We start from the raw sequence: 17,938 nt of genomic DNA, 5'->3' as shown, positions 1-17,938 counted from the left end.
CATGAAACTGAATGAGCAGATGAATCTGAGCAGCTGTTGACCTTTTTATTCTCAGTTATTTAATCATCAATCTGTCACCGTGACTCTGGTTCATTCAGATTGTATTGAGAATGGGATAATAAAGTGAAAGTCCTTATATGCATTATCCAAATTGTGTTTCTGAATATATCTGACATGGGATTTCTCTTAATGACTCCCTTATTCGTATGAAAGAGAACAAATAGACATGTTTCTAATCAGATATAAACCTCAGTTATGACCCCTGACCTTTCCCCCCCGCTGAGCCACTTGCTTTGTCTGCAGGCCGCACAGTCCGCTGGCCACCACGTGGACCTCCAGTGGCTGGTGGAGTGGAACGCGCTCCTCGTCAACAGTCACTACGACATCAGGAGCCCCTCGCACGTGTGGATCTTCGCCCAGTCCGTGAAGGACCCCTGGGTGCTGTGTGTCTACAGCCTCCTGCGACAGGACAACCTGCCCAAGCACTGCCCCACAGCGCTCAGCTACGCCTGGCCCTACGCCTTCACCCGGATGCAGATGCTCATGCCGCTGGTGGATCCAAAGTAAGTGACCTCAGCACCGCGGGTAGGTCAAGAGGAACCAGAAGACATGTTTGTTCTACATTTTCTTTACGTCCCTACTTAGTGTTGTCCTTAGGGTTTTTCCCCCAATCTTTATTCAAGAGAGTGGTCTTGCGGTTTAACTGGTTGATTTCACATTCAGGTTTTGTAACGCTCTCACTCAAAATACCTGAGCTTGCACTCAAATGATCTCCTGCGCTCTAGCTTCTCCTCACACTCACCCTGCTTCCGTGTGCACGTGAATCATCTGCTCTCAAATTTTTTACTTCTGCTCTTGGATTTTGTTATTCGACGAATCTGTCAAAATAACCCAATCAATCGAATGCCAAATGTAGTGTTGACAAGACCACGCTCTTGAATAAAGATAAGAAAAAAAATATATATAGTGTGCCCATACCCTATAAAATGAGGATCTAATCATGTTTCTTTTCTGAATGATTCACCAGTAACCCTGTGTATGCAAAGAAGACCAGCACCTCTGGCAGCGGGGACGGTCACGTCACCCTGTGGAGAAACTACCTGATCCTTTGCTTCGGAGTTGCCAAGCCCAGTATCATGAGCCCAGGCCACCTGAGAGCATCGACACCTGAGATCACGTCTTCCACACCTGACGGCGGTGTCAGCTACGACAACAAGGTCCCTGCCTCCCTGTGCCTCTCTTTATCCCCCAGTGCTTTGTCTCTGCTGGATCAGGTGTTCACGCAGAGCTTGTTGACATTGAAACTCAAAAGCATCAAATTACACCGCGGCTACTTTATCGTTGCATGAATGGCACAGGCAGCTGATATATTCTTAGATGTACTGACACGGATCTCAGTGCAGCGCTGTGTAATTACTGGTGTTTACTCTGCACGGGGAGATGTGTGTGTCTGACTGAAGCGTGTGTGTGTGTGTGTGGTGTTACAGGTGATCGGGAGCCCGTCTGTGGCCTGGCTCCTGAAGCAGCTGGTTCCTCTGATGAGGGCAGAGAGCATCGAGCTGACAGAATCATTAGTTCTGGGCTTCGGTCGCACCAACTCCCTCATTTTCAGGTAGATCACACACGGGCCTTTTTCTATGTTCTACCCTGAAGTGCTTTTATCGTCTAAGCAAACCAGTTTCAATTGAATTTCACGTTTTACATTGAATATGTGAATAATCTTTTTGAGAGATTTAAGCTGCAGTTTTTTTGTTTTTATTCTCCTAATGAGACAGAACCAGTAAAATGGAAATCCATTATATTCTCCATATTTTAAGTCCATGTTGACCTGGATGTGTGGAGATAAAGTGGAGATGAACAGAGGATTTGAGTTGAGTGGTGTCCCGTCGCCATTTACAGCTGCGGAGAAATTCTTTCCTCGAAATCAGATTTGTTTTTTTAGCTCAAATCTCTTTTCCTCACAAAAAAATACAAGCACTTAATTTTGCCAACTTATATATAGCTGTTTGATGACTAATTTTTGTTTTACCTACTGAGTTTGTATTTCCACCGTCTCCACAAAGGGAACTGGTCGAGGAGTTACACCCCCTAATGAAGGAGGCGTTAGAGAGAAGGCCTGAGGTTGGTTGATCATATTTGTAACGCCCTACACAACATGAATATCATGTGAACCACGTTTCAGAGAATTTAGTCAATAAATAATATTTTATGATATTCTCTTTGTGACTTTTTGTAGAACAAGAAGCGACGTGAGCGGCGAGATCTGCTCAGACTTCAGCTGCTGCGGATCTTTGAGCTGCTGGCTGATGCGGGCGTCATCAGTGACAGGTTAGCGTCACAGGGCGTTATGATGCTATACAAACAAAGCTACCTGGCGTTACACAAGTCCCTTCGCTGACAATTCAAATATTATTGCTACCTACTGTTTGCTTTGTGCCTGTTTCATTGTGCGTCTCCGCTGTTTGTGCTCTGCCAGTACAAACGGAGCTCTGGAACGTGACACCCTCGCCCTGGGCGCTCTGTTCCTGGAGTATGTGGATCTAACGCGGCTGCTCCTGGAGGCTGAGAATGACAAAGACGCCGAGATCCTCAAGGACATCCGGGCTCACTTCAGCGCCATGGTGGCTAACCTCATCCAGTGTGTGCCAGGTACTGGGAAAAAAACAATCTCTCCACCATCTTCACTTATCCAACCAGTCAGTGACAATGCTCTGCAGGTTAGATTGATAAATCGCAGAATAAACAGCATCCATCTGTCCTTTCCACCCATTTGTGCATCGTGAATTATGAAATAGGCTTCCATGTGGATAGAGTTAGCACAGGATGGATGGAGTCATGTGACATTGATCCTGATTTAGACATTGCCCAATGGGAGTTGATCCAAAAATAGAGCAGCTTGAGGACAGAGAGAGGTGATGACTCACAGGCTGCCAAACATACACACATCCCCAGTGAGCTGCTAACGATCTGTCAAGCAACATCGTATTATCATCATTAGTAAATAATTTAAAATACTTTTGCAGACTCTTTATTCTGTCAATGAGCGACCCCCTGTGACAGCCGTGCTCCTCTTCCTCCCCCAGTGCACCACAGGCGCTTCCTGTTTCCCCAGCAGAGCCTGCGCCACCACCTCTTCATCCTCTTCAGTCAGTGGGCCGGCCCTTTCAGCATCATGTTCACACCGCTGGACCGCTACAGTGACAGGAACCACCAGATCACGAGATACCAATACTGTGCCCTGAAGGTAAAAAACAGATCCATCCCTCAGACTTGTTTTCTTACCTGCGCTGTGCCAAGATAGCTCAGTAAATGTTATTCAGTTGTGTGGTATGGATTCATCTCCACCCACAAGTCAAACACAAACCTAAGTACACTCTCCCCTGAACTGCAGTGCACCAACATTAGATTTCTACATCTCTCGTCCTGCTGTTATTTTTCAACAGAACCAAAGACCTGTGTGAGGAATAAAAAAAAGCTTGTCTTGTGTGTGAGACCCTGCAGCTTGTGTTTCCTTGACCGATGCTTGTTCTTGCAGGCCATGTCTGCCGTGCTGTGCTGTGGACCCGTGTTTGATAACGTGGGCCTCTCTCCAGACGGATACCTCTATAAGTGGCTGGATAATATTCTCGCCTGCCAGGACCAGCGGGTATGTGGCCAAACCTTAACCACTGTGGTGCGCTCGAACAAAGGGCTGACCCAGAAAGCCCCTTCTGAAGTCTGCTTTAGAAAAGCCCGACTTGAGACCACCCTGCCAAGTGCTCGGCCTTTATCCTGCAGGTGTGCTGGCAAACAGTGAAGGAGAGTTTGTCTTTCAAAGTGGAGAAATAAAACACACCCGATTGTTAATTTCAAACATTTTTACTCAGGGAAAAAATACTTTAAAGCCTCATGTTTTTTAATAATAAATTAATTTATGGGGCGGGCTGTGAATGAGAGGGTAGAGCCGTTCATTTTCCAACCAGAAGGCTTTGCGATTCCATCCCAGTCTTCTTCATCTGCGTGCTGAAGTGTCCTTGAGCAAGATACTGAACCCTGACTTGCACCTCATAGAAAAAGTGCTGCCCATAGATGCGCTGTCTGAATGTGTGTGGGTGAATGGCAATAGAATGTACTGTAAAGCACTTTGAGTGGTCCTCAAGTTAACCAAGTACTTTATGAAAGTGCAGTTACTGGAACGATATAACACTGAATCCTTGGATCTTTTAAGATAAAGTGAAACGATGCCTCAGATATTTAAAAGTGGGACAAAGCTGTGAAACTCAAAGGCGTCTGTCTCGGTGTCTCTTCTCGACTCAGGTCCATCAACTCGGCTGTGAAGTCGTCATCTTGCTCCTGGAGCTCAACGCCGACCAGGTCAACCTCTTCAACTGGGCCGTGGATCGCTGCTACACCGGCTCCCACCAGCTGGCCTCAGGCTGCTTCAAAGCCATCGCCACAGTGTGTGGCAGCAGGTACAAGATCTCACAACCTCCCTTGTCATCTGCTCAAGTCTGTATTTATTTTTTCCGCATCATGTTTTGAGTTCTGTGTCACTCTTTTGAGATGAAGCTTAGAAATGATTTGCCCTATTTTCATGGCCATTCAGATTTTTTTATGGAAGTGAGGAAACCACTGGTCTCAGAGAGCTCACTGTTTGTCTGGCTTCCACCTCGGGCTTTATCTCAGAGGCATTAACAGAAGCATCATGTGGAGGACTCTTCATTGATTTTATTAATAATGGAGCATGAATTCATAGTTAATACTTCCTCTCTCTCCCTTCGTTAGCAGGAACTACCAGAGTGATATCGTCACGCTGCTGAATCTGGTGCTCTTCAAGGCCTCGGACACCAGCAGAGAAATCTATGAGATTTCAATGCAGCTCATGCAGGTGAGACCTACACCACAACCATGTGTTAAGCTGCTGTATAGTTCAACCTGTGTTTACTGACATAAGTGACACATTTCCCCTCTTTCCTCGGGCAGATTCTCGAAGCTAAGTTGTTCGTTTACTCGAAGAGGATCACAGAGCAGAAGCCGGGGAGTATCCTGTACGGCACTCACTGCCCGCTGCCGCCGCTGTACAGTGTCTCTCTGCCTCAGTTGTCCAGCCAGCTGGCGAGGATGTACCCTGAACTCACGCTTCCTCTGTTCTCAGGTCAGTGTTTCTTTCATATATGGGCTTGTGTGTGTGTGTGTGTGTGTGTCTGTGTGTGTGTGTGTGTGTGTGTGTGGTTGCAGCAGGGTTAACCGTGGTATTTAAGCCTGCTGTAATACTCTCACAGACTTGTCATCATCTCATGGTTTCCCACTAAGTACTCCCTCCTCTTCTTCCAAAGAAGCCTTCATCTCCAGGACACTTACTCTATCCGTGGACCCTCCCACTGACCACAGAAACACTAGGAGCTTAATTTCCCTGAGGGACTTCCCCCCCCCCCCACCGCTTTAAGTTGAATATATATGTGGATAGGGATTAAACTTGCCATTATGGTGAAACTGAGAAAGCAGTATATGTTTGATTTAGCCGTAGAATCTAAGCACCGCAGCGCCCGCTGATGTTATTCTGATGGTATTATTGCCTTCCCTCTACTTGCTGCAGAGGTCAGCCAGAGGTTCCCCAGCACCCATCCCAACGGGAGGCAGATCATGCTGACCTACCTCCTGCCCTGGCTCAGTAACATCGAGCTGGTGGACAGCGGCCTGCTGCTCCCGGCCTTCACGCCATGCACCTCGGATTACGACGCTTCCAGCCGCACGACCAGCACCGGCTCAACGCACCAGCTGAAGGGCAGCGGCTGGGGCTCCCTGCAGGCCACATCCATGGTTCTCAATAACCTCATGTTCATGACAGCCAAGGTAAAGTCATGTTGTGGATATAGAAACGACACAGGGGTGATCCAGGGTCAGTGCAGCTAACGTGATGCAGTGTTCTCCCTCAGTACGGAGACGAGCTGCCTGGACCGGAGATGGAGAACGCCTGGAACGCTCTCGTGAGCAATGACAAGTGGAGCAACAATCTGAGAACCACACTCCAGTTTCTCATCAGCTTGTGTGGTGTCAGCAGTGACACCACTCTCCTGCCATATGTAAGATACATATCATTTCCACAAGCTGGAAAACGTTCTGTAGCTACTCATTCCCCATTTTTTCGGTTCCTCATGGATTTTCTGTGATACGTTTGTCCAGATAAAGAAGGTGGTGATCTACCTGTGCCGGAACAACACCATGCAAACCATGGAGGAGTTGATATTCGAGTTACAGCAAACGGATCCAGTCAACCCCGTGGTGCAGCACTGTGACAGCCCTCCTTTCTATCGCTTCTCTGCCACAAGCAAGATCACCACAGCCGCTTCAGGTACATTTACTACACATTAGAAAGACATAATGTGAATATATGCAGGAGTATTGGTGTTAAAGCTCATGTTCAGACTTGTACTGTTAAACAAAAGTGTGTAAGTCTTTACTTGTTGGTTTTCTAGGCACCACATCCAGCAGCAACACTGTTGTCGCCTGCCAGGAAAACTTCCCAGATCCAGATGATAACAAGGCCGTGAAGGATAATGAGGACAGGTACCTGAGGCAATGAGATCTCAAAGCTCATTTTATAAATTACGATACAGTTTTATTAGAAGTACCCATCATAAAGATTTATTTTTTCTGAACTCAGACTGGGCCACAAAATGCGAGCACACAACCGTCTGGAATCACGCTACAGCAACAGCTCGGGAGGATCGTACGACGACGATAAGAGTGAGTTGTTTTTGTTTTTCATAGCCTGGTGAGCATGGAATCCACAGGCCGGGTTGGGAGGGGGGGGGGGGATGGTGACCAGCATGATGGCATTGATAATGTATGAGCAATGCAGAGCAGCCTTGGGCTCTCAAAGGGCTTCTGTGAGAACTGGCACTCAAATAAGAGTAGTGGAGCCCGGGGCCTCTGCACTGCTGCCAGTGACCCAAAATCAAGTTTGTTCCACCCTCTGAGGCTGAATGGGTCTCGCAGACTAATGATAGCAAGAAAAATCTGGCAACGAAAAAACACCTTGAAGATCGAGGTCCTCTTCAATAGAATTACGTTTTTGAGCAGTATTTAAATGCATCTTCTGTGTCGTCATCTATGTGCCTCCCATGTTGAGCTGCAGAGACTACAAACACATTTGTTATTCTGGGTTTTACTGCATGCGTCAGGAAGCATAAATGAAAACATTATTCTGTGACCGTTTAGGTGAACCACTTCCTCCCTACGCCGATTGGCTGGCAGTCGTCATTGAGACCAATCAGCCCACTCCGCTGCCCATGCCTGTGAATGGAGGATGCTGGGCTCCGCTGGTGGACTTTCTGCCAGAGACCATCACTCCCAGAGGACCCCTGCACAGGTTAGACGACATCAAACACCAGAGCAAGATCTGCTCATTCTTATCCTTGAGTCCCAGTCTTGAGAAAACACTTCTGCGAGTCACTCTGAAGGATTTTCAATGGATATTCGAGATCAGCAATTAAACTGATGTTTGATATTTAATAAGTCAAATAGTTTTTTGGCTTTTTTGTGCCGTGCATGTTTTAAAATGTGTTATACATTGAACTTTATTGTACGTGTTTTTGTTCATTCTAGGTGTAATGTAGCCATCATCTTCATGACAGAGATGGTGGTGGATCACAGCGTGAGAGAGGACTGGGTCATGCACCTGCCTTTACTGCTCCATGCCTTGTTTTTAGGTGAGTTTATTCTACAATTAGTCACCATGTAATTGCATGATATGTGATACAGTCCAAATCTCATCCTGACTATTGAGTTTCTTTTCCTGAGAAATCCTTTAAATTTAACCCTGTGAGATCCTAGAGTATGAGATCAATGCTGTTAAACCAGGAGAGAAACCTGAAAACAAACTCTAGCAGCTTGTCTTAGAGTTTTCTGATTGGTCTGTTCCTCTCTCAAGGAATGGACCACTACCGTCCGGAGGTGTTTGAACACAGCAAACGTCTCCTCCTCCATCTGCTCATCACATTGTCCTGCAAAAACAACTTCCAGGCCATAGCCTCAGTCTTACTGCAGACACGTGAGATCAACGGCACCAAGACCCTCACCTGTAAACCAAGTCTTCAGCCGGAGTGTTCACCTGCTGGTAAAAAAATCTATATACACTCCTTAAATCACCTTTTTGGACTTTTCTAAAGTACAGATCACACTTTGCTAAAAAAAGCTGAGGTAGAACTGGATCCAGTTGTCGCTTTACGATAAAGTTTCACATGAGGAGGCAGCGGCTAACATTCCTTTCAGTGAATAGATAAGCGTCTTATCAAGGGAGAAAATATTTGGACACCACCAAAAGCAACACTGAGCACAGAGGACATCAAAGCTCTTGATTAAAGCATTCCACGCTGCTATTTTTATCTCTTTGCCCAATTTGGGACCAACTGCTCGGACATGCTGCTTTTGCTCCCCTCCTCCCACTTGACAATATTTTTTTTAAATGTCTAGACATTCTGTAATGTCCAGAGTGGAGAACATTTGAATACAACTCGCACACTATGCTAAAAATAATGACTTGTTTACAGAGAGGCCACACAATGATAGCACGGCTGTGGAGATCCAAAGAAAACTTCCAGTTTCTATTTGTAATGTCCTCACTCAGATGTTTTTTTATATTTGTTGATTTATATAAAAGGAGATGAGGTGTTTAGCAACATAGTAGTTACACCTATGAGACAAACACATTAAATAGATACGGTCCTAGGTCTAATTGATTCAAAGAAGTTCCAGATGTTAAAAGACGGCTCATGCTGCTCCCTTCAAGTTCTCTCCTGTCATCTCTCCACCGTGTCCTGGTTCTAATCTCTCACCTGTTCCTGGGCTGTGTTCAGCAGGTGAGGACTTCCTGCGGGAGGGCCAGGCGTCTCCAGTACCAGACTCTGGCCTGAGTTCCTCCTCTACCTCGTCCAGTCTGAGTCTGGGGGGCAGCAGCAACAACCTGCCCGAGATCTCACAGGAGGTGGAGGAGCTGGTGGCTTCCAATGAAATCGACGAGAAGACCAACAAGCTCATTGAGTTTTTATCCACAAGGTACTCGTATCAATACGTGCTCTCGTTTCCCTGTTAGAATAACTTGCAGGCAGATAATGGACTTTGATTTCACACAATAAAAACATGACATGCAGCACGAAGGTTTCATAGATCCAATCAGAATTAACTTTCTGATCCATTGATGCACTTTCTCATATTTCTAGATGGAGATTACCACCTAGTGGTGCTGTATGTGTAGTGCAACAGATTCTTAGAAGTAGATTTGATGAAGTTGTGATGCATGAAAAATACTAAACATTGGAAATTCCATTTAAAGTTTTATCTTGCAAACTCTGTAAGGGATTATATTGGATAAAAGTTCAACTGTACTTAATATAAAGCACAGTGGCAGTTTATTTAGAATAATCTGCCTAATGAACCAGTTTTACCAAAAGCACACCTCCACTGTACCAGACTGTATATGTTTGTTGTTAGTAACTTTAATTAACTGTTGTTTTACAGAGCGTTTGGACCGCTGTGGTCCCATGAAGACATTTCACCAAAGAACCAAATTTCAAAAAGCACCGGGCAGCTGACAAACTTTCTGCGACACGTGGTCTCTGTGTTCAAAGACTCCAAGTCAGGTAACACTGCCGTGACGGATGCATCACACTCCAGAGCCCTGTCTTTACCACCGAATAAAACACCTCTTTGTCCGCCGTTAGATTTCCACCTGGAGCAGCAGCTCAGTGACGTGGCGCTGCAGACGGCGCTGTGCAGCTCGTCACGCCACTACGCCGGCCGCTCCTTCCAGGTGTTTCGAGCCCTACGTCAGCCCCTCTCCGCCCACGCCGTGTCCGACCTGCTCTCCAGGCTGGTGGAGGTCGTGGGGGAACATGGAGAAGAAGTGCAGGTTAGTGTTCTGTGGGTGTGTGTGTGTGGGTGTGTGTGGATTTCAGAGCCTTAAAGGTTCAGTGTGTACGATTTAACTGAAAGGGATCTATTGGCAGAAATTGAATATAAAATAATCCAGTGTGTTTCATCAAATTGTACGAATTTCTGTTTTCTTTTCTCTAGAATGATCCCTTTATATTTAAAATCTTAATTTATGTCTGGAGTGGGTCCTCTCTACGGAGGCCGCCATGTTTTTTACATCAGCCCAGACTGGACAAACTAAACACCTTTTGAGGCTCCCGGAGTATCAGCTGTAACATGAAACTGCACCACTAGATGTCACTAAATTCTACACACTGGACCTTTAAGCATACATAAACTCATTAGTATTTAGAAATAATGAATGTATTCTTATCTATTACTATTTATAAGTGTGGAGTTCCAATGAGAAACATGATTTATAGCAGGAGTGGAGTGGTTGAAGCAGGAGTATCCGCCTGTGCTTCCTTCCTTCCTTCCTCTTACGAGCACACAAACACAGCATTAAAATGAATCATCACCTAATGACATATTATATCTGTCACATCTGAACATCACAAACTATTCAAATCCATGTGTTTTTTTAAATCCTGCAGTCAGAGAGTAAAACAAGCCGGACTGAAAACATGACCTCTTTCTAACTTCATCAGATCAGATGGAGCCTGTGAGCCGCTGATGTTGTGAATAATTCTCCACATAGTTCACAGCGACAAGCTTTTCCCTGTAATGAAATGCTCGGCGATTAATCAAGTTGTCGAAACAAGTAAATACAAGAAAATCTCCCCAAAAAATGCAGTTGTGTGCTTTTTTTCTCTCTCACAGGGCTACGTGATGGAAGTATTACTCACACTGGAATCTGTGGTGGATAACTTGGCCGAGTGTTTGAAGAACAATGATCTCATGGCGATCTTGACGAGGTTTGTGTCTCCTCTTAGTACAGTGTGTCTATATGGAAAGAGAGGAAATATAATAACTTTAATATATTGTTTGTTTGATTCCAGGGCCTCATCTCCAGATTTCCTGACCAGTTTCAAGCTGCTGTCGAACAGGAACAGCACGGGGCAGCTCAATCTCAGAAGAGACGAGCGGGGCACACATCAGAGGAGCTCCTCCGTCCCCAAGAAGTTTGGAGAGGCGGACAGATGGTCTGATCCCCCCCGCAGCGCCACGCTGGACCGAATCCAGGCCTGTGAAAAACCGGGCTTCTTAGCCAAGGCCCGCAGCTTGTCCTCTTCCAAAGACAACGTCACGGACCCGGCCAACGTCAACCACCCCAGCAACCTGTTGGCCACCATCTTCTGGGTGGCGGTGTCGCTGATGGAGTCGGACTTTGAGTTTGAGTATCAGATGTCCCTGAGACTGTTGAATAAGCTGCTGGGCCACATGTCGCTGGACAAACAGGAGAACAGGGAGAAGCTGGAGAAGCTGCAGACTCAGCTGAAATGGAGCAGCTTCAGCGGGCTGCAGCAGCTGCTGCTGAAAGGCTTCACCTCCGTGTCCACCACCGACCTCACGCTTCAGCTCTTCTGCCAACTCACACCTGTGTCCCGAGTGCCTGTAGTGGACACCTCACAGGCCATAGGTACACTGCAGGGATCAATGCATGTGGATTTGAAGCAGATCATATTCATTTCATGCTCGTAGACTTTTTCTTATATACAGTATTTGTTAGATTTCAGACGAATAACAATGAAAACACACATGAAAACTAAATCCACACATGAAAACTAAATCCACCTCCACAAATGACATTCCAGTGAACTTCTCTTCACGTGAAATATTGAATTAATTCCTCTATTTTGATCCAATAGGTTTTCCCTTGAACGTTCTCTGCCTGCTCCCACATCTGGTGCAGAACTTTGACGGCCCCTCGCTCTTCTGTCAAGACGTTGCTGAGAGGATCGCCCAGGTTCGGATCCGTTAACGTCTCTATCCTCACTTTCTCTCACAGATGATTACATTTCTCTAAGCTGAAGCACTTTGTGGTTCGTAGGTTTGCCTTGAGGAGAAGAACTCCAAGCTCTCCAACCTCGCTCACGTCATGACCCTGTACAAAACACATTTATACACACGAGACTGCTTCTCCTGGGTCAACGTGGTGTGTCGCTATCTCCACGAGGCCTTCTCCGATATCACCCTCCGCCTGGTCACCTACATGGTCGAGGTTTGTGCAGCCGTATCAGCTGATCGTGTGTTTCCTGAATATTGCAGCTTCTGAAATTAATATTTATTTATAATTCTCTTGTACCAGCTGCTGGAGAAAGGTCTGCCCAGCATGCAGCAGACTCTTCTACAGATCATCTACAGCCTCCTGAGTCACATGGACCTGGGTGGGATTCAAGCCAAACCCTTCAACATGGAGGTGCTCAAGACAATTGAGAAGTTTGTCCAGGTGAGTTCAAGTTAAACGCCTGCAGATATCTGGTTTATTCTTTATTCATGCAGATCTGATGTGATCAATGGAAACCTTAAGCCGTCGTGCTCTGAGTAAGAGCCCTGTGTTCCTCGTTGCTTTTGAAAAAAATAGCTGTCGTGTGTCAGTGCAGTAAATTTGTAGACACACCCAAACTATAAACAGTCCGCCTTACTGCCGCGGGCTAGGCCTCTCACACTGAATCTATTATCCTTCAGCTTCCTGCTGTGAGGAATCTGCCTGATCACCTCCGAGCTCCATTAAAACACATAGAAAGAGATTTATGGTTCTTTATTTCTAAACATATGGTTGTGTTGTTTATTTGTTTTTCCCCCTGCATGCACGGGTGAATTGGTGTGTGTCTGTGTTGAGTATAGACCGTCCATTGGAGGGAAGCGCTGAATATCCTGAAGCTGGTGGTTTCTCGATCGGCCAGCCTGGTGCAGCCCTCGGGCCCGCAGAGTGTCCTCTGCTACGAGGACATCAGCCGAGTCTGGGAACGCTCCACCAAGGCCTTGCCCGGGAAAACTCTGGATTTCCACTTTGACATATCTGAGGTTAGATATTCTCCGACTTTTCTTTTCATTGAGAAAGTGATTCGTAAAGTCCCTGTAGAGCGGGAAGGGAATAATACATGTGTGTGTGTGTGTGTGTGTGTGTGTGTGCCTCTGTATTTTTTCCTCTATTTTCCAGGGTGTGGTGCTTGTTGAGGTTGTGTGGAATCTTTTAGAGCTTTTTTGGAGAGAAAACATTTCTTGCCCTTCCTTAATGCTGACTTTTCTCCGCAGCCAAACCTCCTGAGATTAGCTCGAAAAGCTGCGAAGGTAAACACAATTAGCCGCGCAGTGCGGAGCTGTAAGCGTGATGTCAAAGACGCAGACAGAGTGGTGCATGTGTGGGAACTGGACAGGGAGCTGTTTGTGTTGTTCATGAATGGCAGGAAATGATGTCAGCTCTCTGCTCCCGTCCTTTGTATGTGACTCAGGGAGTTCTGCTGGACAGACGACAGCGTGTGTGTAGTCAAACTTGAGACACACTCGACAAACCACTGATACGCCCTAAAATAGCCGGATATATTTAGATCGAGGGATAAAGCAGAGGAGATGGGGATTTATTTTTCCCTCGGCTGCTTCATGACTCTGGAATGCTAAGTGGAATAAAAACTGTGAACACTGATAAAAATGTCACTTCACACTGAACGTTGAAGTCTAGAAGAAGCAGGAGCAGCCATGGGGCCAGAGGAATGGCCTGACCGGACAGAGGCACTTTATCTCCTTCAAAACTTTCCCTAAGTCATCCAGGTTTGTTTGTGTCCGTGCTGTCAGACGCCGGTGATCGGTCGGCGTTACGATGACCTCCAGCGCTCTCCGGGCCATGATGTGAAGAGCAGGACCACCTCGTCCACCTCCTCTGGATCCACATCCAACAACGTCCTGGTGCCGGTCAGCTGGAAGAGGCCTCAGTCCTCTCAGGTGAGTCCTCTTGAAACCATGGTATTAAGAGTAGTACTTGAATAATTCACTTCAGACACTTGGTCCTGGGACATAAAACTAAAATTGTATTAATAATATTTCATTTTATTCTTGCCCTCTACAGAAAAGAACTCGGGAAAAACTGGTGCACGTGTTGTCTCTGTGTGGACAAGAAGTGGGGCTCACAAAAAATCCTTCGGTAAGATGCACACCATTTTATTTCACTGCTATGAATTTTCATCACTCTCCAATTAAAAAAAGAAACAGTTTTTTAATAATGTCTGTCCACTTGTTTCTCTCTGCAGGTGATCTTCTCCAGTTGCGGGGAGCTGGACCTCATGGAGCACCAGCCCAGCCTGGTGTCCTCCGACGACGGGACCCGGGAGCCAGACAACATGGACGACACCACCTCGGAGCAGCAGTTCAGGGTCTTCAGAGACTTTGACTTCCTGGATGTGGAGCTTGAGGATGGAGAGGTGAGTCGGAGGATCTCCGGGGTTTTTCCTCCTTCAAACTTGGGAAGGAAAAGCAAAAGAAGACAGACAAACATGAGCCAATGTGCAGTGTTGAGTCGGGTGTGCCTGCTCTGTGTAATGGGCTTTCTTCTTTCTCTTTATTCTCTCTGCTATCAGGAGCTACAGGTGAGTTTAGTCATGTCACATTTTTCCTTTGCTGTGTTTCTTAAAGATGCGGATAGTTAAGTGGAGTGACACACTCGTGGTGAAGTATAGCCAATGTGTGTGTGCATGCCGTTGGAATTTAGAAAACTGATTCTACAGATTCTTCATGTGCTATAAGAGAGATATTTAAACATTTAACCAAAAATTAAGCCATAAATGTCACATAGGATTAATGCTTTTAAAACCACACAGTAGTTCATGTCATCATAAGATATCCAGAACTAGGATCAGTCATTTATATTTATCTTCTTTATAAGTGTCATCTGTTGATTGAAACAGTGTTAATTATTCTATCAGTTTATTAGGTGAGAGCTGGTCCTGGGTATGATGTTTTACAGTAACCTAGTTAGTGGGTGGCTCGATTTTCACAGCTGATGAGTTCCAACATTAATGCTCATTACGAGATTAGATTCTTTTTACTTAACAAAACTTAATTTTCCTTTAAAAATATGCAAATCTGACCAACATGATCATGACCAAATTACATCTGTGTCTCAGTTGTACAGATGTGATGTTACTGCCATCTAGAGGCACAGTAAGAAGAAACAGAAGACACTATCACACTAAAAGTATTATTTTTACAATATTTAAAACAATAACTTGGTAAGTTGGTGCAGAGAAAAGGAACTCTGTTTATTCTTGTTTACTTTGAGTTGAAGAACGTCAAAATCCCCACAAGCTCAAATCAGTCGTGTTAAATGACCCAGAAACCAAAATACTGGTGATTCACACTCTGTGTTTCATGGTGGTACAACAAAACTAATAAATATAATAACACATTCTTTAAAGAGTTCATTTTAACTGCATTGTGGTATCTATACTTCCTAAATAGTCAACCTTTGAAACCACAGGAACATCTTGAATTGTCAGCAAACCGGTGCTCTAGGAATAATATAAAATAAAATATAACTACCTCAACGTCTAAAGCTGCAGACTTTGCACACCAGAGCAGTGTCAGCTGTTCTTGACAGTCTAAAGACTTAAACAACTACTGTGGTCAACAGAAGTGCCTCACAGGCAGTTTTGTAAAGTAATGGCACCTCTTAAAAAGAAGCTATTTGGCCAAAAGTCAAGGCCTTTGCTTTCCATCGAGGGCCGGCACCAAGCGTCACTGCAGGAAGTCTCCTTTGTTGTTCGCTCTGTTGATGTGGAGATTTGGCAGAATGTGGATGTTGGCTGATATTCAACCGTCACACTGCATTTTAAATAAGAAACACAGTTTTGCAGATGTTTCAGTTAAAGCTTAGTTAAGCCACAGTTAGGTCAACGCTCCAGTCTTCCTTACATTCTTAGCTTGCACTGCACTGCATGGTTGTGTGGACATGTGTGTGGCGTATGGGCGTGTGTGCATGTGTTTGCTTTAGGGAGGAGATCAGGCTCCATGTTGTGGTGCTCAACGCCGGTTTCTATGTTGCAGGGAGAGACTATGGACAACTTCAACTGGGGTGTGCGGAGACGCTCCATGGACAGTCTGGACCAGAGTGACCTGCAGCCCCTGGAGGAGAGTCAGCTGTCCAGCAGCATGCCCAGCCTCAGCAAGATCACACGCGAAGACTCCGACGAGTCGTCAGAAGAAGACTCGCTCAACGCCAGCCAGATCCTCTCCCACTCACAGCTTGTAAGTCCACTTTAGATTGCATGACAGTAGCATTGGAAACATGTATTCTTGCTTTTATCAATATGAATACAGAGGGAATGTTTCCATCCTGCACGTTTCAGGAGCTTTCCTCTTGTTCCACCCTCAGGTTATTGTATGTAAGATATTTTATCACCTCAGTGGCAGTTTGCAGAAGACATTCATTCTCCAAATGGGATTCAGCCTTTTGATTTTAATGGGCCCATAGGTTTACCTCCAGTGTCCACCTCGGGACAGAGATTTTACAGCTCTATCTCAATTATTTTTAGTGTCTGGGGAAGTTAGTGAGGCATTTGCACCGTCTTTCTTTTACACCATGACCAGTGATCCTTAAGTTTGTAGAAACTGTGGTGGCAGATGGGGAGTCCATGTGTTCACGCAGCTGTCATCCCACTCCTCACTTGTGTCGGATTTGTCACCCACACTGTCCGTGGTAGAGTCAGTTGAGGATTTGTCGCTTTTGAAAAACCCCAATTCAACTGAGAAGCGAGTTTTTCAACAAAAAAAAGTGTGTATTTGTAATGATACACATTCTGTTTTCGTGTTTTACTTTCTTTTTTTCAGATGGTGAACTTCTCTCCAACAGCAGAGAGCAGTAACATGAACTCTCCCTCCGGCTTCTCTGACACAACTCCATCTGACTCGACTCCTCTGAACTCCAAAAATCCTAGTTTCGAGGTCCAACCGCCAGAGGACTCGAAGCCGCGGGTGAATAAGGGCTTCAGAGTGTCTGAGATTCTGGGAGCGACTAATTCCTATCGCAGTTCCATTCTAGATTTCTTTACTAATTTCGGCAAATAGTAGCTGTCTGTTTGCATCTTCTCTCTTGAAATGTCTTGGATGTTATATGTGCTTTGGGTTTGGTCTATGTTAAGTATTATTTTATGTGACTTTTTTTCTACATTTCCTCTCCTCAGTGTAGAGCATGAGTCAGAGTTTTCTTGGTATTACAGTAGTTTGCATGCGAAAAGGTGAATGACGTTAAACCTGCAAGTGGGCAAACCATAACGCTTTGGGCTGTGGGTTAGTTGGTGCCTTACTTTCATGTTCCCAGAGGTTTCCCAGGGTTGTTGGGGGGGTGTTGTAGCCGGTCGTAGATAAACAAACAGTCTTTCTCTTTCTGCGTCTGTCCGTTTAAGGCAATGTGTATACCTATTGCTTCTGTGTGGGGGGGCTATGAGCAACAACTAAAATCTCTTGGCATGCGGGAGGTCAAGAAAGGTTTACACATTGCCTGTCCCAAAACCTGAGCGTGCCGGGGCCACAGTGTTGGCTGCATTGAAATCACATTAAATCAAATGAATTGGCACAATTCATCCACACTAAATTAACCACATAAAAGAAAACACAACAAGGACTGTCCGTAGGGTCCCATCGCAAGGTTAGTGTGTCCACTTTACCCACTAAATGATGTGTTTAACCATTAAGTGTAACTCAGGGAACAAACAATGCAAGTTAATAATAACCTTTACAGCATGCTGCCTCCATATCCGCTGAGGACTTTTTACCAAAGCATGTGTACGTCTTGTTTTATTGTAGCATGAGTTGTCACAGGAAGACGAAGACACCAACGTCCATGAGGATGACGTCTCTTTCTCCATCAGTGAACTGCCCCCTGAATTCTACTGCGGGGACAGTCTGACAATGGAAAGTGCTCACAGTGATTATAAAGGGGAACTGGACCTTGACAGCTGCTTACCAAGGTACATGCTCCCCTGCTTCTCAATAATGAGCTAGAACGGCACTAAGTAGAGTGCAAACCTCCGCCAAGGCCGAACAGTTATTTTGACCAAATTTCACACGCTCATAAATATCAGTCCATATTTTT

General features: G+C 45.4%; 1 protein-coding gene across 1 annotated transcript in view; it reads left to right on the top strand.

The window, feature by feature from the left end:
* The window catches only part of frya (furry homolog a (Drosophila)), a 45,124-nt gene that overhangs the window by 22,470 nt on the left and 4,716 nt on the right, over positions 1-17,938 (top strand). The window contains exons 21-54 of the mRNA XM_053422606.1: positions 304-563; positions 1,028-1,217; positions 1,488-1,612; positions 2,064-2,121; positions 2,237-2,328; positions 2,477-2,649; positions 3,084-3,244; positions 3,536-3,646; positions 4,297-4,451; positions 4,768-4,867; positions 4,963-5,134; positions 5,576-5,832; positions 5,916-6,062; positions 6,163-6,331; positions 6,456-6,546; positions 6,644-6,726; positions 7,201-7,351; positions 7,588-7,691; positions 7,913-8,098; positions 8,838-9,036; positions 9,499-9,620; positions 9,702-9,889; positions 10,732-10,826; positions 10,911-11,491; positions 11,721-11,818; positions 11,903-12,073; positions 12,161-12,301; positions 12,700-12,879; positions 13,648-13,794; positions 13,919-13,993; positions 14,100-14,270; positions 15,892-16,092; positions 16,675-16,818; positions 17,650-17,813. Coding sequence (XP_053278581.1) covers positions 304-563; positions 1,028-1,217; positions 1,488-1,612; positions 2,064-2,121; positions 2,237-2,328; positions 2,477-2,649; positions 3,084-3,244; positions 3,536-3,646; positions 4,297-4,451; positions 4,768-4,867; positions 4,963-5,134; positions 5,576-5,832; positions 5,916-6,062; positions 6,163-6,331; positions 6,456-6,546; positions 6,644-6,726; positions 7,201-7,351; positions 7,588-7,691; positions 7,913-8,098; positions 8,838-9,036; positions 9,499-9,620; positions 9,702-9,889; positions 10,732-10,826; positions 10,911-11,491; positions 11,721-11,818; positions 11,903-12,073; positions 12,161-12,301; positions 12,700-12,879; positions 13,648-13,794; positions 13,919-13,993; positions 14,100-14,270; positions 15,892-16,092; positions 16,675-16,818; positions 17,650-17,813 — 5,462 coding nt within the window. The remainder of the gene's footprint in view (positions 1-303; positions 564-1,027; positions 1,218-1,487; positions 1,613-2,063; positions 2,122-2,236; positions 2,329-2,476; positions 2,650-3,083; positions 3,245-3,535; positions 3,647-4,296; positions 4,452-4,767; positions 4,868-4,962; positions 5,135-5,575; positions 5,833-5,915; positions 6,063-6,162; positions 6,332-6,455; positions 6,547-6,643; positions 6,727-7,200; positions 7,352-7,587; positions 7,692-7,912; positions 8,099-8,837; positions 9,037-9,498; positions 9,621-9,701; positions 9,890-10,731; positions 10,827-10,910; positions 11,492-11,720; positions 11,819-11,902; positions 12,074-12,160; positions 12,302-12,699; positions 12,880-13,647; positions 13,795-13,918; positions 13,994-14,099; positions 14,271-15,891; positions 16,093-16,674; positions 16,819-17,649; positions 17,814-17,938) is intronic.

This window comes from Pleuronectes platessa, chromosome 5, assembly GCF_947347685.1.
Source record: "Pleuronectes platessa chromosome 5, fPlePla1.1, whole genome shotgun sequence".
Lineage (NCBI taxonomy): Eukaryota > Metazoa > Chordata > Actinopteri > Pleuronectiformes > Pleuronectidae > Pleuronectes > Pleuronectes platessa.
Note: the sequence above shows the minus strand (reverse complement) of the source record. Positions and strands in the feature narration are given on the sequence as shown.